The sequence below is a fragment of the Nannobrachium achirus genome (assembly GCF_963921795.1).
Source record: "Nannobrachium achirus genome assembly, chromosome: 10".
NCBI classification, from domain to species: Eukaryota; Metazoa; Chordata; class Actinopteri; order Myctophiformes; family Myctophidae; genus Nannobrachium; species Nannobrachium achirus.
This window is the reverse complement of record NC_137819.1, coordinates 7,847,152-7,869,958: the sequence shown is the minus strand read 5'-3', so window position 1 is coordinate 7,869,958 and position 22,807 is coordinate 7,847,152. Positions and strand designations below refer to the sequence as shown.

The window sequence follows — 22,807 nt, the reverse complement described above, 5'->3', positions numbered from 1 at the left end:
TTCAGGTTAGGCACTGCCACTGGTAGAATGCCTACAGTATGTATAGTTATGATTTGGTGAGGTATTTCCTTTATCGTTTTATTTTAATCTCTGCCAGGCCGGAGAATCTTATGTTCACCACTGTCTTGACTACAAAACCGCATTATACGTTTTCTTTATTGTTGTATTTCATTTAAGCCTGAATTGTATACATGTCAGGATGGTTGCTAATTTGTATTTACAACACTGATGAACCCAACTGACCATCATCAGGTATCATTCATAATTTCTTTTTATTAACCCATTCAGAACGGGTACACATTAACTCATTGCATGCCAGGCCCGATAGTCCCGAGATTATTTTAATGTCTTTCCCTGCCAGGCCCGATAGTCCCGAGAATTTCCGCCATTTTGAAAAAAAACAAACAAAAAAAACAAAAAATCAAAAATGTTTTTTTTCAAAAAAAAAATTGGACCCCAAAAAATTTAGTAGGCATGATAGAAATCGCGAAATTGCATGTTTAACCCCCATAGCAACCCCATCTATCAAACATGGCAGCCATCTTTGTTTACATTTTAGGAAAACATAATGGCTTGTATCTCATGATGAATGCCTGAACGGATTTCCATTCGGATTTTTTTGTTTGAAAGCTGTGAGCAATGTGGACACACGTGGTGCATTATCTAGGCATGGGTGTGCATGATCCGTGCACTATGAATTACATGGAAGTCTATAGAGACCAGAGGCACCATAGAGTACGAAGGTATTGTTAAATGGCGGGGAATGTGTTAATGTGTATCATTATTTTATGCTTTAACTATTGAAAATTAGCAGATATACAAGCTCACAGCGCGTCTGCGAGCTTGTAGATCTGCTATTTTTGAAAAATCGTGAAAATTAGAATTTTGACCCGATTCTATGTGTCTTTTGAATCCTTCTAAGGTTTTTTGGAAAAACCTATGTTTCTATGTCAGCAATCTGGCCAGCCATCGTCAAAAACTTTTTCATGTGTAGGACCCCCAAAATGATATTTATTTGGCCACGGAACCGCATCTCAAAATATTTAGTTCCAGGGACCACCCAGAAGCAAAATTTGAGTTACAAACGTTCTCTTTGAAAATACATGTATTCAAAGATTTGCACACATTTTCACGCTGTGAGCTTGTATATCTGCCATTTTTCAATAGCTAAAGCATTCAATAATTCTAGGCCTAAATGGGTTAAAAACAATCATACCAACACACATATTATGCAGGGCCGGCAGTTCAGATGAACTCACCCCTTGTCTTTAGCGTGGACGTCGGCCCCATGGTGCAGCAGGTATTCCACCACAGCCACGCGGTTATAGCCTGCCGCAAAGTGCAGCGGGGTGGAGTGGCGCACCTCCAGGTCCCGGCAGTTCACATTCTGAGGCGTGCACAGTTGCTGCCGCAGATTGAGACAATGTGGAAAACGTTAGTTAACTGCAAGCATGACTTAAAAGGTTGTATAACATTACAGTCTAAAGTTTTATCAGATTTGCTTAGTTATCCAGAATGCCTCACAAATAGATCTGTTGTAGAAAAAGCATTTGTTTCTGCAATACTTACATTACAAGTGACTAATGGTTAAGAATAGCAAGGCTCAGACATAGTACAATATTCTTGTAGTCTTACAATGATCATGAGTTCATGACAGAACATTACAATATCAGAGACAGGTGTTACAGAGAAGGCTAGAAGACAAAGGGCATATGAGATATGAGACAAAATAGACAAAGGTTTGAGACAAACAAATGCATTCCGATATCGATTGTAAATATTGAACAGGCATACAAACGGGGCAGGGGTGAAAAGGTTTTGCGAGTCTTACCTGTACTGTGTCCAGATCACCAGCTTTGGCTGCTTCCAAGAATCGGTAGTCCACATCGGAGTTACGTGTGGGGACATTTTCTAAGCAAGCAGGGAGAAATAAAAGAAGAAAGAGTAAGTACAGGGTAGGGCATTAACGACTTGCAAGTTGACTCGACTCAGTAAAAAGTTGATGACGTCATCACATCACACACAACCCCCCCAATGATTTTGGGGGGTCCCCAGATGATTGACTTTATGTGCAACATTGTTTTCTCTCTAAACTCTAAACAAACCAACATAAAGTTTAAGTGTATAAAGGGTATCTGCACATTTCTAAAGTGACAATTTAAGGATTTTTAATACCTCTAAAATTGTCCAAACTGTCAAATATATAGAGGCAGAAATTGTGAAAATAGCCGATCTACATCTTGTGAGCATGTAGATCTGCTATTTTCACAATAGAAAGTATATACAGTATATATATATATATATATATATATATATATATATATATATATATATATTTTTTTTTTTACTTCGACTTTCTCTGGTGGGAGTCGACTTGTGTAATGAAGTCGACTTGTCAACTTTTTCGTTAATGCCCTAGTACAGGGTAACCATAGTCCTTGACTATTCCATTACATATTTAGGCCGGTCACAATTTCCATAATGAAAACCTAAACGTTACATTAATCTTTTAATAAGATTCCATTCTAATCAAAATGTCGTAAAACAACCGAATGATGTCATGCATTTAACTTGGAGCCAGAGAGGCTCAAAGCCCAGTTGCCATGGTTACCATTGAGGATCTGTTGCACGGCCTCGTTGCCCATCTGCGCTGCGGTGAAGCCCTGCAGGGACACAATGGAGGGGTCGGCCCCGTAGCTCAGCAGCAGACGACAGGTCTGGATGTGGCCCGCCAGAGCTGCCCTGTGGAGCGCTGTCTGACCCAACGTGTCCACTGCATTCACCTGGAGGACGGAGAGACCACATCAGGCCAGGCAAAACTATAGCCATCCAGCAGGGACATGCTGGGCCCCTGATTCAGTCCGGGAAAAAGAGCTGTAGAGGCCCTCATTGCGCGCTATAGAGAGAGATCTCTCTCTATAGCGCTGCTGCTACTCAAAGATTTGCCATTTCAGATCATGACAAGTGACAAGCCAGTGGGCCAATTACATGAGTTATATTTCGTCATTGTCGGGTGGAAACCTTGTATGTCCAAAACCACTTTAAAAATGATTTCAACTAGTGAAAACAGCCGATCTACAAGCACACAACACCTCGCACTGCGAGGCGTTGTGTGCTTGTAGATCTGCTGTTTTCACTACTTTTATTTCTTGAGCTTTCTTTGAGCAGTACTACCAGTATACTATACTCAAATAAATTCAAATAAATTTTACCTGTCTGTGGCGTTTTAAGATCTTTGAAGCATGAATCTAAGACTCTTTGGGGCCTTGTTTTTACATAGATGAACGTCAGAAGCCTACCTTAGCACCATGTTTCTGCAGGACCTCCAAGATATCGTTATGAGCCCGCTCTGCAGCAACATGCAGTGGAGTCATGAAGCTACCAAGACAATAAAAGGAAAGACAAATTGAATACAAAAATAAACATTTAATTGTGTTGTTTTTTTGTCTTGTTCTTTTGAGAAAATGTCTTAAAACAAAAATCCCATATTTCAAGTAGATGGATAGCAGCTGTCTTACTCTTTGTTCTTCTCGTTGATGTTGGCACCTTTACGCAAAAGCAGCTCTGTGACTTGTTTCCGTTTGGGGTGAGGGGAAGCTACAGCACAGTGCTGCAATACATCAACAACATTGTATCACATATCATTTCTTTCCTCGGAAATGTGGTTTGCTCCACAGATCAACAGCAGATATCTCTCTCTCTCTCTCTCACACACACACACACTAGGGCATTCACCAAATATTCGAATATCAAAGTAACTATTCGACGTTGTTCACCGAAGTCGAATATTAAAATATACAAAAAAATCACTATTTGTGAATGCGCACACGCACGCACACGCACACACACACACACACACACACACACACACACACACACACACACACACACACACACACACACACACACACACCCTAAAAAGGTTTGAGAACCATTGATAACTCATTCTTATGACTTCCTATCTAGCCAAGCTTTATAAACTATATCTTTTTTGAAGAGAAAACAATAAAAAAAATCAAATAAGCGAATATTCGACTTTGGTGAACAACGTTGAATAGTGACTTTGATATTTGAATATTCGGTGAATGCCCTATTCTGGACACAGACAAGAGCGACCACCTTATAGACAGCTTGACCCATGCAGAGTCCAGGTGTAAAAACTGCCACAAATCCCAGCTGTTAACAGTTGTGGCTTCAGACCACCATCTTACCAGAGCTGTCTCATAGTTGAAGCTGATTATCTCCAGAGCCAGGGTCTTCTTCACTTTCGCCATGTCAGCCTCCCGTGCTGCCTGGAGCAGTGAGTGACCTTTGAACTCATCTACATGTCAGGGGATAGAAGAGCATGATTAAAGGGTGAATAGGGCTTCATCGTCCATTATGGTTTAAAAAAGTTAAGTCACTGTGCGTTGTTGAGTTAATGCCATTAGCACTGTATATTTGTGTATGATTCAAGTCCTTTCATCGACACCTCATGGTTACGTTTGTATGCGAGTCAGAGGGTGGAGTTGCACACCTTTAACTCTCTCGTTGCTATCAATTAAATCTCTTTGAAGGTCCAAGTTGCCATGGTCTCCATAGAATTCCATGTAATTCATAGTGCACGGATCATGCACGGCTTGCACGCCCATGCCTAATCATGCACCACGAGCTTTCAAACAAAAAAATCTGCTTGGAAATCCGTTCAGGCATTCATGAGATAGCAGCCATTATGTTATTTTGAAAGATTCTTTTTTTTTTTTTTTTTTTTCATCAAAAGCGGCCCAAACTCGGGAAACTCGGGATTGGCACCAAACAGGTTAAGCAAGTGCGAATCGATTCCAACAGTCCCCCCCCCCTCCTCATCATATCACATACATATGAGCATGTGTACACTCACAGGTTAGTCTCTCCTTGAGCTCTGGAGTGGGTGCCATGTCCACGGCACTCTTGCTGTGACAGTTGAGCAGGGTGGGGTCGGCCCCGTGGCTCAGCAGTAAGGAGCACACCTCCACACGGTTCTTGGACGCCGCCTCGTGGAGTGGTGTGAACTGCCACAGGTCCATGGCATTGACACAGGCTCCATGCTGGGCAGGGAACAGTGAAGCAAACACATTGGACAGCATACAGGGCAAGTTAACCACTCTAGAAACCGCTCATTAGTTGCATGACGAATAACGAATAAGGCTTGTAGAACTTGTAGAGGTGGGCTGCACTGGTCATGGCTAGGATGCTCAACTTATTATTTTGCCTTTTTATTTTAACCCATTTAGGCCTAGAATTATTGAATGCTTTAAACAGTGAAAAATGGCAGATATACAAGCTCGCAGCACGGCACCGAGTGCTGCGCTGCGAGCTTGTAGATCTGCTATTTTTGAAAAAGTCGTGAAAATGTGTGCAAATCTTTGAATATATGTATTTTCAAAGCAAACGTTCCTTGGAACTAAATATTTTGAGATGGGGGTCCGTGGCCAAATAAATATCATTTTGGGGGTCCTTCACATGAAAAGGTTTGAGAACCACTGACATAGTCGTCTCTCAAGAACAGACTAACTGAGCTCCAGTTAAGTGAAAAGGACCTTTTCTTTGACGATGGCTGGCCAGATTGCTGACATAGAAACGTAGGGTTTCTCACGATTTTTCAAAAATAGCAGATCTACAAGCTCGCAGTGCGGCACTCGGTGCCGCGCTGTGAGCTTGTAGATCTGCCATTTTTCAATAGTTAAAGCATAAAATAATGATACACAATAATGTGTACCCGTTCTAAATGGGTTCAATTAATTATGTTTGTTCTTACTTTGAGAAGAAGCTCGGTGACCTCAAAGTGACCATAGGAACAGGCGTTGTGAAGAGGAACCAGGCCCCTGCAGACATAAGACAGTCAGGTTAGTGATGATGAACCCTCACACTTCTCATCAAAAAGCCATGGTCCTCACGTGCCAACCCGTCTTTATCAGTGACCATTCCAAATAGGGCTGTCACGATATGACATTTTACATGACGATTAATTGTCACTCAAATAATTGCGATTAACGATTTAATTGTGTTTTTGTCGTTGACAATTACATTTCTGTTTGGCTTTTAGGCTTTTAAGTTGCACATGGTAGATATGACACATAACCTAAATATACAAAGAAATGACTGACATATTTGACAACTTTCTACTTTAACAATGGTAGTGGAAATAGCCGATCTACAAGCTCACAACGCGTCGCGACGCGTTGTGAGCTTGTAGATCTGCCATTTCCACTATTTCTGAAAATGTATGAACATTTTTCAACATTCATGATTATGACAATTATGAACAAATATTTTGCGATTATGTCAAATAATTACGATTAGACGATTATGAAATAATTGTGACAGCCCTAGTGACCATTCCAAAGAGCAAGGCCATACCCTTTGTCTTTGGCGTGAACATCGGCGCCATGCTGGAGGAGGAGCTGCACGATGCGGACGCGGTTGTAGCCGGCTGCCAGGTGGAGGGGGGTGGACTGGATAAGAGACGACACAATGTTAAAGACACTCACAGAAAGGGGCGATTGGCTGGATTGTTCAGTGCTTCCTTCAAGGAAGCCAGGCAAGGGAGCGGGCGGCTGATTAGGGCAGAAAGCAGTGTGCTGCACCAGGCTACGCTCTCGGTGAGTTGCAGATGAATGGCGAATGATGACGCAGGGGTGAATATGATTCTGGGGCCAAACCCCGTGGCAAATTCACTGGCCGTCGTTCGTTAATGCCTCTGACGTTGAGCAGATGACAACATTGCTAGGCAGGACAAACCGCAGGACCATTGACCTATTATCTGTCAACCAGGTAAGCTAAGTAAAAAGCGGAAAATGAAATCTTCCTACTGTAATGGAAGATCAGAAGAAAACAAAAGGAGATGCAAGTGTTATGTAGTGCTGCTAATCTGTATGCGCTGATGCAACACTTTTTTAATTGAAAATCATTACATTACCAAAAGGCTAGATAAGAGATTCGAGCAGATACGATGAGCAGGCTATGTGAGTGTGTTTTAGTAAGCACCTGTGCAAGACCCAATTTTGCAGAAACAAAAACAAAAATCAGGGTGGCTTCGTTTCAGCCCATCAAACGGCAATGTTAGTTTGAGCAAAGCCATGAAAACAGATTCCAGTTAACAGTCATTCTATACCTCTACCGAGCTCAAGCTGATTTCACAATCATCAAGGGTGGGGGGAGAATCATTCAATTCATTCATTCAAATTCCCATGCACTGAGATCAATGCAGTGACCAGCAAGCCAACAGTAATAATCTGTAGACAGATTCATCATTCAGTGTTGGATGGCACACAAGCAATCATATAAGTTTGATTCATTACCATGGATGGCAGCACAGCATACAGAACGAGCAGTGAAATGCTTTTTTGGAGCGGTGAAAGCGCTCCCAATAGACAGGTATGTCCGTGGGTATGTGGGTGGCTGGCTGGGTGGGTGGCTGGCTGGCTGGCTGGCTGGCCGTGTCCGTCCGTAGCCTGGCAATACCTTGAGTGGCCACACACAACACAGTAGTTAAAGGAGGGGCGCTGTTTTGTGCAGGCCAGCCACACTCACCACTCACTCACAGGCACAGTTTACACTCACTCACTCACTCACATAGGGTACAGCTGCTCAAATTCACCGCTCCACTTCGAACCGAGGTTTTTCTCTCTCTCACTTATTATTGAATGAATACCAGCTGGACAAAAAAGAATCACAAGGACACATACAAGAACCAACTGACAAAATGCAAGGGCAAGGCCTACAGTGCATGCATGAGTGATCATTTAAAAAAAAAAGTCAAAAATCAAGACATTGACTTAAAAGAGCGAGTGACTTGAACAGTTGGAGGAGGTGTGGGTGAGTGCGAGAGCTTCAGAGTGTGCAGGAGAGGTGCTCATGGAAGCAGGCATTAAGAATTAGAAATTTTGTGCTCCTCTCAAAATGTGAAAAAAGTTAAGGTTGAGAGGTTTGTCACCACAACACCAACGCACAATTGCCACACACACACACACACACACACTCGCTGTGCACACATCCACATACATTCTCACATTACACACAGGTTTGATGATCACGCACGCACGCACGCATACACGCGCACACACAGGAGGATTGGGGGTGGGAAAGATGGAAGTGACCCGTGCACCCAGGTCCATGATGTGCAATTAACAAGTGACAGCCAGCTCATCGGTCATGTAAAAAACAAAATAAAATAAAAACAAAACAATGGATTAAAAGAACATTTAAAAAAACAAAAATCACAACAGTGCATCAATCAAGTGGCTGTTATCAAGGTTAACTTACCAGCATTTTTTGGGATGTTGACTGATCGACAAATGTTGCCAGAGTCACACGGAAAACAAAACGAAACAAAAATTACAAAATGGCAGCATCTTTTCACAGCAATCCTACCCTTCTCTTTATTCAGTAAAAGTGAACCACAGGTCTAGCTATAAAACCACTGTCCAACCCATCAAGACTATATTTGACGTGACACCAGAAGAGGAATCACTAAGTAAATGGCTTTGTGGGGAAAATGTGACTTCTCTTCGACCAGCTCTCTGTAGTCTGTAGAACTCTGTAGTACAAGGACTCCGTGAATCGTGATACGCCGTCTTACAAAACCAAAAAAGCAGTGACAATGAGAAAAAGATCTCCTGTGCCCCCAAAGGCGATCTTGGTACAGAGTTGGATTCGATTTTGTTTATCTGCATTTCTAGGTCACGAGGTTTGCTGGTTTGAAGGCCCAGTATAAATCCCAGTCAAAAAGTTGCCTTTGTCAGGCAGTTCCTGACTAGTCAGGGAAACTTTTAACAAGTGCACTGAACACTGAAGTGCAGAGAGGAGAGTTCCTAATGCTGATCCATTCTGCCTTGTTATAATGGCTTAGTTCATGCAAAATCAACAGCAGGAGAAATGGGAAACGAATAAAGCAATGACTGATGGTAAAAGAGTGGAAACCTTTGGTTGGCGACAATCAAAATTAGCCATGAGAATGAAATGCACCCAACGTGGGATACCGGTAAGCAAATGGGGGAATTTATTCTGTGTTTTGAAAAGATAATGATTATGCTAGCAAAATGCAATAAATATGTAATTATTTATAGTTATGGTAATCAGACAGAGCATTGCCAACAGCTCAGAGGTGGATTCTGCTCCTTAATGGCTTGGTGTTGATGGATAATATACAGCAGGGTTCCCCAATAGGCGGCCCGCGGGGGGCTACTGTCTGGCCCCCACCAACCCCAGTAATAATGGTGGTATAAGAGCGGCAACAACACTAGTATATCGTTGTCGGGTGGAAACCTTGTATCTCCACATTTGTACGTTCTTTCGCAAAGTAAAGCCCTGCTTCATCATACAAGGCCGTTGCACAATAGTAGTGAAAATAGCAGATCTACAAGCACACAACGCCTCACGATGTGTGCTTGTAGATCTGCTGTTTTCACTAGTTTAAATCATTTTTAAAATGATAAATGCAAAACAAACGGTTTTGGACATACAAGATTTTCACCCCACAACGACGATATCTGAACTGTCGCTGGAGTAGCCGGAACGCCACCGTCGCCCCCTGCAATGTTGTGGCCCTCGGCTTGGTACCCTAGACATGATTCGGCCCTTGGGGAAAACTAATTGGGGAACCCTGATATACAGTATGAAGGACAAAAGAAAAGTCTGGAGTTGTATGTAATGAATGACAAAACAAAGGGCACTGCAAAATAGCACGGACATTTAAAATCAGAGTACGCACTGTAGTGTACACAGTAGTGCATCAACGTGTCTTTGCCTCTCTAAACTCAGTTCATCCACAGAACAATAACACAGAAAATTAACTAATCCTAAACAACCAAGCGTATCTCCTCTAGTACACACTGCTCATACCAACTGGAAACCTACATTGCACCCGCCTATCTGCCCTTCCTACACTGCCCTGTCTAAATAAATTAAAATGAAAAACAATTGTGTGTTTCTGTGTATGCAGTGATGTTAATAGGTTTTTAATGTAATGAGTCCCCAGGACCCACGAAGGGTCTTTCGGATGAGTCCCAGGGATATTTTATGGGTCCCACAAAAATTCAACGCGTCATGTCATTTTTGACAAAGTGCAGCATTTAACTTGAATTGGTTATTATATGGTTATGTTCATGTTACGTAGAAATGTGTCTGAAAGAAATGAACCACAATTCCAAATCTTACAATTTTAATACTTCCAAATAGTCATGTGACGGTTTGATTTTTTTTATACCGAACCGGTAATATCGGATGTTGACCACTTGGGGGCGCAGATAGAAGCTTTTACCGAGTCTTCATAATCAACAGCCACCTGTTATTTTATATACATCGATAATATATGGATCTTCTCAGTGAGATGATGTCTCCTGTTTGTACTGTTACTGCTTCTATGGAATGGCGTGCTTGTGTTTGCTCTGCTGTACAGAGAACCAGTGGACTGGGTCAAAAACAGTGGATTGGGTTGCTTGTAGATCGGCTACTTTTGTTTTGAACGGTTGATCCTAGAGGGACGTGCCACCCCTCTATGGATGCGGGAGGGCAAGGCACAGGCGGCCGCGGTGGTACGCTGCCCCGGCGGACCACCAAATGGACGGCGCTGCCACGAAAACGCTATAATCAATCAAACAGTTAGGCAGCCTAGGCTACATACATAGACTGTCTCAGATAGCATACATGCTAGGCTAGCTTGCTTCCTCCGTGTTGTAGTTGAGCCAATAAAGGTTATTTGACCATGTTCACCACGACGTTAATCGTCGCTATTGTTGTAAAGACGCAATGAAGACCTGTGTGGCTTCTAACACGTTGTCCAATGTCCACCACATCTATAAACAATAGCGCGTGTACTGTATATCCAGTTGTTATTGAATGAAGGGGAAAGGAGGCGGGTCGCTGTCTGAGCAGTGAGCTGCAGTGTAGAGACGTGACGTCACGTTTCTGCGCCGTGCTACACGTTCTGTGGGGGAACCCTTTTCGGTGTATCACCTAACACGCTGTGCCACTATGGTCAGAGAGCGGCCCGGTGCTACGCTAAAACTCAGGCACCCATTGAATTCTGTGACCAAGCGCAGTCGCACAAAATGGCGTCGTGGATTCAAAACACACACAGTCTTAGTTCTATCGTCTGTTTTAAGACTTTCTACGCGGATTTCATTTGTGTTAACGTAGGGTCAAGTAGCATGCCTTCACCCATGAACAATGGTGGCGTCTGTGGACTTTTTAAAATATTATTTTTTTCGCGACGTGGTAAATTATTTTAACGTGGACACCAATGGTCCATGGAGGCGATGCGTCCGTGGGACCCCAGAACAATGACGTGAATGCGTCTCTAGGCAACGTGAATGCGTCAGAGACGCGGGACGCGCACGTATTGACGTCACTGTATGCTTTTATAAAGTATGAGGAATTTCTCTTCCTGCAAACCAAAGAACTGTCCCGTTGATGTCCCAAATGGATTTCAAGATGAAGTTTCAAATAGTTTCGCTACAGTCCATATAGAACGTAATTTCATTGGTAGAAAGTGAAAATGTTGCTACTGGGGGACCGTGGTTTTATGTTCCCCACTTACCACCTAAACCTAACCTTATAACCCTAACCTCAGTAAAACTAACGCTGGTGAATGCTAACCTGGTGAAATGCTAACCTGCCGACGCTGGTGAATGCTAACCTGGTGAAATGCTAACTTGTGGGGAACATAGAACCTGGGGAACATAGGGAGGACCCCACTGCGGGGACACCCCAGGGGAGGACGCAACACAGGAGCCCGCTTCAACTCTAGATAAACCACTGTGCAGTCACTCATATATTTAAAACAGAATAGCTGGCCTACTTCAGTCTGCCCAAAAACAAGTCTAGTATGGATACTAGTGTCCTTACAAATTATAACAGGAGTTTCAGCCACGAGCCAAGAGAAAAAAGAAAAGAAAAAGAAAAACAAAAAAACGATTGAGAATCATAATGCATCGTACTTTATCAGAACAGAGCATGGGCCTCACAACAGGAAAACACTGCCGATCCATTAGCGTTTTGTGCAACTCCAAGTGTATTAACAAAGAAGGAAGGACATGGAGATGAAAAGTTGAACCCACACAAAGGAGGGTTAATATGACGGGTAGGTTAGGGAATGAAGACACTTTAATGATGGAAGAAAATGGTTTTAGAGAATGGGTCTGCCAATATGGCCGCACGCACATGCATCATTAAAGGAACACTTCACCCCCAAAATGCCATTCCCCCCTGTGCCACTCACCCCCCTGTGATACTTTGATTTATTTTGTATTTGTTGCATGCCTTCATAGTGAATAAAGAATCCAAAACCGTAATTACTTCTTGATGAAACAAAGTGTCTTGTCAGCCGTATGCTCACTTTGCTCAGTACTTCCACATCAGGCACGGCAATTAACAGTAATTATATTGAAACCGATATCTAGAAACAATAACCGATTTAATCTTTGTTCATGTAGGCAACTAATCGAGAAGTCGTTTTTAATCAGCGATTCACCACAAAAGGATTCTTATAGATTTTTCTATAATCGACTAAATTGATTAATCACTATATTATATCTTTTTTATTTGAAAACAGACAACTTAAGCTCACGTTGTGACCTTGTAGAGCTGCTATTTTCACTATTTTCTATAATCGCACGTGCAATCGATCGAGGCAAAGGTTTGAAATAATCGTGATATTGATTTGAAGTCATTTCGCCCAGCCCAATATTCACTCAAACATTACCATTTCAGTCTCATTCATCAAAGAGGCACGCGCTTGGGTGAACACGCAAGGGTTTTAGCAAAAATGCAATGTTTTGGACATACTGAGCGTACAAATGTACACCAAGAAACGTGAATTGTACGGTTAAGCATTATGAGGGTTTATGCAGTTTGATATACTGTTAGTTTTGCTGTTGTTAATCTTGGCCCTTTCTTCATCTCTGGATTCTTGGATCAACATGAAAGCATACAATAAAAACTCCATGAATTGAAGCCATCACAGGGTGAGTAATTAAAGTCATTTTAGGGAAGTATTCCTTTTAAGACAAGCCTAACCTGTGTATATTAGGGCTGCATTCTAAATGGTGGAAAACGATGAAAAGTAATTTAAGTATTGACCTCTGCAGATTCAAAATGACAATATGTACCAATTCTGTGAGGTCATTACATTACTGCTCTAGCTTGTAGATCGGCAAAGCCAATACCGACCAAAGCCGATAGAGGCATTATCGGCCGATCGCGATCACTCACCGATCAATCAGAAAAAAACCCTTGTCATCATAGCTTGGATTTTAATTTACGTCGACAAACTTTTTCATAATTTTAGTCTAGGACAGTGGCTCTCATCCTGTGGGTCAGGTCAGGGTCCCCAAATTATTTTCCCCATCCGGAACGAATGGGGGTAAATTTATTGTTATCACATTTTTGTCTTAGGAATGCGACAAAAAACTAAAAATATTATTGAACTCTAGTCTCCATGGCGTGACTAATCAATAGAAAAAAAGTCATTTTGAGGGTGAACTACTCCTTTAAGGACTTTTTAATACCAACATTGGTCAAATTGTCAAATATTAGAGTCAGAAATTGCAAAAAAACAAGCCCGCTTATTAGTATAAACATATAAAGGTAGACGCCTCCTCTGGCTCTGGGGCGTTGACGCTTCCTTGGGCATCACAGAATGGGATGCTCGGTAGGTTAATCAGATGCGGGCGGGACTCCCTCTCCCACTGCAGGGAGCAGAGTGCCTTCCACACTTACACCTGTTGTTGTTTTAGCAGTCGCGCCAATGAACTACAGCGGCGGATGAGATATCTAGCTTTTTATATCTGTGGTTGTGAGCATGTAGATCTGCCATTTGCCATGTTGTCCTCGTCCACCCATCATTTTCTGCCTCTGGGGGAGGTGTGGTTATAAACAGTGTAATGGTTATAAACAGTGTAATGGTTATAAACGGTGTAATGGTTATAAAAAGTGTAATACCAGTTTCTGCCTCTGGGTGAGGTCTGCGGTGGCCGTGCTGGCAGCCTGGGCCGCTCGCAGCCTCTCCTGGACCAGCCTGGTGCTGGGGGAGACGCCGGGCGTCACGGCAACAGTCCTGGTGCTGGGGGTCACAGCAGCGGGGGTCCTGGTGCTGGGAGGGACAGCGGCAGCGCCGGGGGTCCTGAGCTGGGAGTGGGAGGAGCCTGCAGCAGCAGCAGGAGAGCCCTGATTGGAGCGCTCCTGGCAGCGCTCTCCAAAGCGCTCCACAAACGACTTGACTCCTGTGAACACACACACACACACACACACACACACACACACACACACACACACACACACACACACACACACACACACACACACACACACACACACACACACACACACACACACACACAGAGAGCCATGGTTTAAAACAAACGCAATTAATAACTAGAAGATGCAATAGAGGGTATGCGCATGCTTAAAGTGAATGAATCGAGTGGCAAAGTGAGTCGCCAAGTGAGTTTAACATTGTTTAATGTCGTTTAATGCAGGGGTCTTCAACGTTTTCAGGCCAAGGACCCCTTAGTTGAGAGAGAGATGAAGCAGGGACCCTCACAACCTGTTCATAGATTCCATATAGTTTCATTGTTTTGACAACACAATCGTCAGTGTATTTTGGATTCATGTCAATTTGTGTTTTCAGGTATTTAACCACTTGAACCGTCAATACTTAATAAACTTGACCTTTCACTCTGTACTTAGTCTGCTCTTTTCCCCTCTACACCAAAGCTCTTTGCCAAAAATAGCCGATCTACAAGCCTCGCAGCGCAAGGCGTTGTGAGATTGTAGATCGGCTATTTTTGGCTAAAGTTCTCAGAATATGGACGCTAGGGTTCAAGTGGTTATTATACAAAAAGTTTATAAAAATGTTTCTATCACTTAAAAGATTTAGAGGACCACCAGTAGTAACTCTGAGGACCCCCTAGGGGTCCCGGACCCCCTGTTGAAGACCCATGGTTTAATGCGATCAGATAGGACTTTTCTGTTTGGATGTATGGGCTGTCAAGGCCAGAAAGTAGTGTTTTTGCCACTCAGTAGGCGTTCCCGCATAACTTCCGGGTATGATGATGATGATGGCACGTGCAAACCATCTATTGGAAATGGCAAGTGTGGCTGCCATGACAAGAATCACACTTGCAAAAGAATTCCATCTTACCATTTGAATTTTCCCCTTTCAAGTCAATAATAGGGAAATGTAATTCACAATAAATTAATGGACATAATATGGAGATCTGTGTCAGTCCTTGTTCCTTTTAAGCCCATATAGCTAGTTTACATTAACGTGTATTTTAAAAAAGAAAAATACTTTTGTAATCAATTCTTTTGAATCCCCAAATTATTTTGTGGGGTCCCCAGATGATTAGCCTAATGTAACTCACTCAACGGTAAACAAACTAACATACAGTCTAAGTGTATACAGGGTATCTGCACATTTATAACGTCACAATTTGAGGACTTTCAAGACCCACTGTCAAATATCAAGTAAGCAAGAGGCGAACATTGTTAAAATAGCAGATCATCTACATGCTCACAATGCCTCGCAGTGCGAGGCGTTGTGAGCATGTAGTTCGGTTATTTTCACAATATTTATCTGTGGTAGTCACATTAAATGTAAAACCTATAATTCTGAGTGCTTGTCAAGGTGGGGGTCCCCCGTAGGTCACGTCCTAAAAGGGTTTGAGAACCCCTGGTCTAATGTAACCCTGGGCGCTACACTCCCTCTGCCAACCTGGGGAGAGGGACAGATCAAGGTCAACTTGTGAAAGGACAGAGAGTGGCATCTCTTACCTGTGGGTCCGGCGGTAGCTTTCTGCGGCAGGGGGGTCCCAGGGTCCTTGGAGGGGACCCTCTCCCTGCTCTGTGGAGCAGAAGGACCAGCAGGAGGACCACTGGTTAGAGGCTTGGCACCCAGCTCAGGTTTCTTGGGGCTGGAGAAGGTGAAGTCCAGACCCCTGTCCTTCCGGGGGCTTTGGGACACCACCAGCGTGGCGGAGGAAGGTCCCGCTTTCTGGGGACTGGCTGGGTAGGACACCCCCTGGGTGGAGGCCTTCTTCTGGGGACTGGCCGGGTAGGAGGGCTCCTGGGTGGAGGCTTTCTGGGGACTGGCCGGGTAGGAGGGCTCCTGGGTGGAGGCTTTCTGGGGACTGGCCGGTCCCCTCCCCGCCTGAGCCAGGGGTCCCCGGACCCCCGGAACGGCAGCCTGCTGCTGAGCACTGGAAGAGGCGACGACGGCCTGCTTTGAGGGGAAATAAGCAGAGTAAATAACAGTAACCGAACACAACCATGAAGTGACATTTATTTGCACTTAAAAGCCATTTGGACCTGGAATTGTTTCATGCTTTAGCTATTGAAAAACAGCAGATCTACACGCTCACAGCACGGCACTGAGTGCGGCGCTGCGAGCTTGAAGATCTGCCAAAGCATTATCTACAAGCATAACAGTTAAAGCATAACATAATGGTTAATGGTTAAAGTAACAATTAATAGGTTAAGGCAGGGGTCTTCAACAGGGGGTCTGGGACCCCTATGGGGTCCTCAGAATTACTACAAGGGATCCTCCAAATCTTTGTGATAGAAACTATTTTTTAACCCTTTTTTTAACCACTTGAACACTAACATCCTATTCTGAAAACCTGGCATAGAGATTTGGAGGGGGAAAAGAACAGACAAGTACAGTGAAAACAAAAGTCTAGTTTATTAAGTATTGATGGTTCAAGTGGTTAAATATCTGAAAACACAAATTGACATGAATCCAAAATACACTGATGATTGTGCTGTCAAACAACAAAACTATATGGAATCTATGAACAGGTTGTGGGGGTCCCTGCTTCATCTCTCCTCAACTAAGGGGTCCTTTGCCTGAAAACGTTGAAGACCCCTGGGTTAAGGTACAGTAAGAGCATGTTTCTCCTCTCACCCCAGGTTACAGTAGGAGTTAAATAGTTCTACGTAAGGGATAAATACTGGCTCCGCGGGGGTTGTTCATATATAACATCCCGACGGACTGATAACTCCCCGAGGCGCCAGCCGAGGGGAGTTATCAGTTCGAAGGGATGTTATATATGAACAACCCCCAAGGAGCCAGTATTTATCCCGCTTATTACCCGGCTACTAAATCAAATTAATAATTTGACTAAAAACAAAAAGTATTTCCTTGTTTACAGACGGCTGGACGTGTTCCACAAGTGTTGCGCTGGGCGTCCTCCCAGCGCGACACGGTTGCCTTGGAAAACAAGGAAGTGCTGATTAGATAGAATCCATTTTCTGATACTACGTTGTCTATTTCTCGCTTAAAATATTTTTTAAAACATTCTTCAGAGCAACGTTTAGTTGTAAATGTCGCTGTGTGTTTGTTTTCATGGCTGACATGTTGGATACAGCACAAGATTCACGCAGTGCAGCTTGACTGCAGCGGGTGTTCTGAGTCTTTGATTAGGCAGCGGTCTGTTATTGAGCGGAGCGGTCTGCTATCCAGAAATAACAGACCTCTGATTTCAGCGCTCGACCAATCAGAATCAAGCATTGAAACATGCCGGGTAATAAATTCTGATAATAACCCAGGACTCATTGAAGCAGAGAAATGGTTGCCCTCTCCTGATTGGGATGATATTGGCAACGCTTCTGATTTCTGAACATATATTTTCTGATTACTTAGACAGGGAGACCTTGTTACTGAACACACTACAGCAGGGGTCTGCAACCTTTTTGAAAGTAAGTGCCATCTTTTCTAGATAGTCAGTGTGCCACCATGACAACACAATTTTAATGACACACCATCAAAACATTTGACATTTTGATTGGCAGAGCATTGTTATAAGTGTAATGATGGATCATTAGACTCAGAGCAATAATCCACCCATCTCCCCGACGCCCTTCCCAGTCAGAGTTCAGAGTTTTAATGAATGTAGTACTATGTGCAGGATGTAATTTGCTGTAAATATAAATTTTAAATCCTCTCACACTTCTGCCAGTGATTACTGATCACCCTCCTCTGTGCATAAGGTTGTCTACCCCTGCTCTACAGCAGTGATTAATATAGAACATAAAGCCTTAACTTTTACAAATGTTTATGACAAAATATCACTTAGGGCTAGAGCAGCCTCAGGAGTAGAGCTGAGTCAAATCAATACTCTCCCATGTAGTCTAGTCTGTGTGAATGTCTTTTATTGTTGATCACTTTGATATAATTTGCACAAACTGTATCTTCCTTACTGTGAGTGTGGCATTTAGTTTTTGTAATATATCGACATTGCTTCAACTTGCTGGGATTACATTTTTACCCAGATTATATTGTAAATGTTTTCCTGGAGAATGTTACTTCTCAATCTCAAGCCCTGTTTGTTTGTTTGCATTTTTTGCATTCTCTTTCACGTTGTTTGACTTGTTATTAAAATGTTATCTACAGTATGTAAAACAAACAAGATAAACAGAATAAGAGTCTGCACATGCATAATTATGTGTCTATGTGTGTGCAGACACTGCAGACTCTTTATCTTTTTCTCTAGGATGATTTCTAACCCCAAAAAAGTGATGTGTAATGTATGCCATTAGAAGAAAGAAGGATTACGACACAAACGTCCCCACAGCTTCCAAAAGATAATCACGTGAAGAAAAAAGGGAAAGTCCACACACGAACGGTCTTTTTTTATTTTTTTTCTTCAATATTTTAAGACCATTTTATGAAGCCCTGCATGGGCGAAACGTTAATAATAATAACATAAAATCTAAAAGAAAAAGACAGAGGGAGAGACCACCAGCCTATATATGTGTGGACAATCATTAACCTTTTTCTTCACTTGCATGTCATTAGCTCTTTCAAATTAAACAGACGTAACTAATTGAGCTGGGGAGATCATTACCTGGTTGGAGCTGGCCGGTGCCTTGCTGGTGGCCTGCACACGCTGCTGTGTGGCTGCGGCTGCAACAGGCTCTCTAGTGGCTGCAGAAACAGTGGTGGAGGCTGCAGCAGGCTGTCTAGCGGCTGCAGAGACTGCAGAAGATGCAGCAGCAGGCTGCTTAGCGGCTGCGTCTCGGGCAGCCATCTTTGCGGCCCAGGCCGTGCCAGCCTTCTCTTGTTCATTGTCCTCCTTGCGGGTGACCGGGTGACTCAGGTCATCCTCCCAGGAGCCGATGGTGGCCGCCAGGTTGGCCAGCCGGCCTCTGCGCCCCATAGGGACGTCCGAGGACGAGATGGGGGCTGGGGGAGGAGGACACACCTCCTGTCTCTTCAGGGGGGACGGAGGGGGACCAACTGGCATGTCGTCCGCACCGTCACCTAGAAAGATTTGTAAGGAATAAACGTTAGGGATGGGATGATATTCAAATGTCATATCACGATGATTGTGACAAAAGAAACCGCGATTTTACTATCCTGCGGAGGAACGTTTGCCAAAGAAATAGCAGATCTACAAGCTCACAACGCATGTTGTGAGCTTGTAGATCGGCTATTTTTTTTGGCAAAGACATTAGATAGAGTGAAGGGAAAAAAAGACTATATCAAGTACGTATATTATAAGTACCTTTTACCAATTATAGAGGGTTTAAGTGGTACTTATTCAGGGGATATCTTAAAAGGTCCTGGAATAAATTCCTTACCAAAACATTTCTTCACCAATGTGTTTGTAAAGGTGTCTAGTAACACATCTCACAAAGACTGAAATTCAGTTTCCCTAGGAAAATGTTTGACAGCTAGGGTAATTCTGGGTCTCATTCACTCAGTCTATACACTATACTATAGGGGATAAAATCACTCCCAAAATATATGCTTTAAGTGGGATGTGAGGGACTAGGTGTTTTAATTATTCTGAATCCATTGCAAGCATTTGTATTGAACAAAAAAACATTCATTGGGCTAAAAACAGCCCATAAAATGATGGTTTAGTGATGAGTCATCACTTTTCACATTGGTATGGGGGTCCATTTCTAGCCCAAGGAATGTTTTTGGTGCAAAACAAATGCTTGCAATGGATTCAGAATAATTAAAAACCCCTAGTTAGACCCCTCATCTCCCAGTTAAAGCATATTTTTTGGGAGTGATTTTTTCCCCTATGGTATAGCGTATAGTGAGTGAATGAGACCCAGAATTACCCTAGCTGTCAAAGATTTTCCTAGGGAAACTGAATTTCAGTCTTTGTGAGATGTGTTACTAGACACCTTTACAAACACATTGGTGAAGAATTTTTTTGGTAAGGAATTTATTCCAGGATTTGACACTATTTCTAAAGATATCCCCCGACTATACTGGATATGCAGCTCGGCAAATAAAAGATGAATTGATCCCAGTGCATGACAATATCACGATAAATTAAATCTCCACGGGGTGTGATTCTAATGTTTTTGGAGCCATGTTGAATGAAAAGCCATGCCAACGTACCCTCGTTGTCCCAACAATGCCGCTTCTCTGCCAGTCTCTGGAGGCGGGACCTCATGCCACCGCCGGCCGTGGCTGGGGGCGGGTCGTCCTTTGGCACCGCCTCCCTGTCCAGCTGCACCTGGTTTCTACCGGCGGGAACAACCGACACCTGACCTTCAGGCTCCGGGGCGGGACGCTCTGTCCACTGGGGCTCTGGGGCAGGCAGAGAGTATGTATTTTAGTGTATTATGTTCATGCTATGTAGATGAATTGGATACATGGGACCACAATGGAAACATGTTGCCGGGACACAGCTCCAAGTGCCGCGTTGTGAGCTTGTAGATCTGCTGTTTTTGAAAAATCATGAACATTTGTCAAATGTAAATATTGTCTTCTAAATCAGTGGTTCTCAAACTTTTTCATTTGTGTGCCACCAAAACTGTGGGAGGAGTAGCGCGGTAAAATAAAGTTTATCTGGAACCATGGATGGAAGAACGTGTGACTATAGTACTATATAAGTACTATAGTCACACTAACTATTGGCAGTGAAAATAGGTGAAGTAATCCAAGAATCATTTGTTTAGTATAAACTATACTAACCTTGGCTCCGTTGTGGTTCTGTGGCAGCCGATGGCGCCACCATCCTCTCAGGCTCTGGGACCTGTTCTGGAGGAGTCTGGACCACCACAGAGCTGTTCTGGAGCTGTTCTGGAGGAGTCTGGACCACCACGGGTGTCGTCTGGACCACCACGGGCCTCGCCATGGTCTGTTCTGGAGGCGTGGTCTGGACCACGGGCCATGCCATGGTCTGTTCTGGAGGCGTGTTCTGGACCACGGGACGCGTCATGCTCTTCTTCTCCAGAGAGGAGGATGAGCGCAGGCTGGCGGGCCCCGCCGGGGGCTTCCGGTCCGTGCGGGGGTCCTCCAGCTAGGGGTGGGCCATATGGAAAATTACAATATCACCATATTTTCCCAGGCTGTATCTCGATACACGATCTTATCACGACTCTTTTTCATGTTGGTTTTTATGTATTTTTGCCAGACCCAGGGGGTCGGCCTACAAAAGGCTTTGTCGGTCTGTCGGTCTGTCGGTCGGTCGGTCGGTCCCTCTTTTCCTCAGTGTGCCTGTGTTTGCCTCTGACTGCTCATCTGCCCCTCCCTTCCCTTGCTCGGCTGATTGCCTTGAGTGCCGTCACCTGTACAGGACCAGCTGAGTTGAGTTGGCTGACGAGCTGCTGACACTATAAATTCCTCAGCCCATCTACAAGCTCAGAAACATTTCCAGCTGCTCAGCCTATACAATCCTGTGTGTTCATGTGTTAGTTCAGTGCCATACTAGTGAAAACAGCCGATCTACAAGCTCTTGCTATTAAGTGTTGAAAATGTTCCGCCCCAACTCTGTCAGAGTTCCCCTTAAATTTGTTAACAATACAGGCTCTCCTGATGAGCGCAACCTTTGTTTCGTCAATAGCCCTGTGCAGGCTCTAATGGCTTTCACATCCACTAAGGAATACTTCCTTAAGTTGCATGATTCAGATCTGGTAAACAAGCCTGTCACTAATGAATTTAAAAGAGTCCTTCAGACTACAGGGGGGGGGACTGTGTCTCTGGCAGTGCTGAGGAAGGTGGTGGGTCAGTGTGTAGGGAGAAAGTATGCAGGAGCACAGGAAGATGCCAATGAATTTTGGATCTACTTACTGCAGGCCCTTGGGAAAGAAGGAGCCTCCGGGTTTGTAGACCAGTTTTCAGCTGGCAAGGAACTGCATGGTAGAAAGTTTGACAGTGTCAGTGGAAAGTGTCCACAGGGTCATATCTTTCCTCCTGGTATCCCAGCTCAGATACATTTCCTCAGTGTTGACTTGTCTCAGTCCTTGCCTCCTGGTACTATTCCTCTGTCCACTTTAATTTACAGAAAGTATCAGCAGTGTGAGTCCATTAATGCCAAGTGTCCTGAGTGCTGTCAGTGTCAGGCTAACTGCCCCATGACTGGACACTGTCAGTACAGGAAGGTCACACAGACCACTCAGCTGGTCGCTGTCCCCAGGCTGCTGACTGTAGTCTTGCCAGTCAAACAGACTGGTGTGACTGTCAACCCTAATCCCAACCTCAAACTGCTTGGTCAGAACTTCAAACTGAAGGCTGCCATCAATCATGAGGGTCAATCACGGTCATCTGGTCACTTCACCACTGTTATCTGGGATGGTAAGATGTGGCTTCGATGCAATGACGCCCACATCTTTACATACACATCAAAGCCTGAGTCAGAGAACAATTACATGTATTTCTATGAGAGGATAGATTCACCTAGTCCCAGTGCTCCCCACACAAAGTCTGACACTGACCCTCAGCCTTCCCTGATCCCCCCACAGTCAACTGTCACAACACTGGCCAGTCCTCCTCTGTACTCGGAGGTTGCTGCTAAGCCAAAAGTAAATGTGACTGCAGAGACAA

At 43.8% G+C, this 22,807-nt stretch overlaps 1 protein-coding gene across 1 annotated transcript in view; it reads right to left on the bottom strand.

The window, feature by feature from the left end:
- The window catches only part of LOC308292382 (poly [ADP-ribose] polymerase tankyrase-like), a gene marked incomplete at both ends in the record, with an annotated part of 33,826 nt that extends 11,317 nt beyond the window's left edge, over window positions 1-22,509 (bottom strand). The window contains 16 exons of the mRNA XM_080734694.1: window positions 1,260-1,405; window positions 1,832-1,911; window positions 2,612-2,783; window positions 3,300-3,378; window positions 3,519-3,610; window positions 4,212-4,321; window positions 4,880-5,066; window positions 5,777-5,843; window positions 6,379-6,473; window positions 8,284-8,304; window positions 13,960-14,240; window positions 15,793-16,240; window positions 18,864-19,279; window positions 20,378-20,569; window positions 20,957-21,284; window positions 22,360-22,509. Of these exons, the coding sequence (XP_080590820.1) occupies window positions 1,260-1,405; window positions 1,832-1,911; window positions 2,612-2,783; window positions 3,300-3,378; window positions 3,519-3,610; window positions 4,212-4,321; window positions 4,880-5,066; window positions 5,777-5,843; window positions 6,379-6,473; window positions 8,284-8,304; window positions 13,960-14,240; window positions 15,793-16,240; window positions 18,864-19,279; window positions 20,378-20,569; window positions 20,957-21,284; window positions 22,360-22,509 (2,864 nt within the window). The remainder of the gene's footprint in view (window positions 1-1,259; window positions 1,406-1,831; window positions 1,912-2,611; window positions 2,784-3,299; window positions 3,379-3,518; window positions 3,611-4,211; window positions 4,322-4,879; window positions 5,067-5,776; window positions 5,844-6,378; window positions 6,474-8,283; window positions 8,305-13,959; window positions 14,241-15,792; window positions 16,241-18,863; window positions 19,280-20,377; window positions 20,570-20,956; window positions 21,285-22,359) is intronic.
- Window positions 22,510-22,807: the final 298 nt, after the last annotated feature.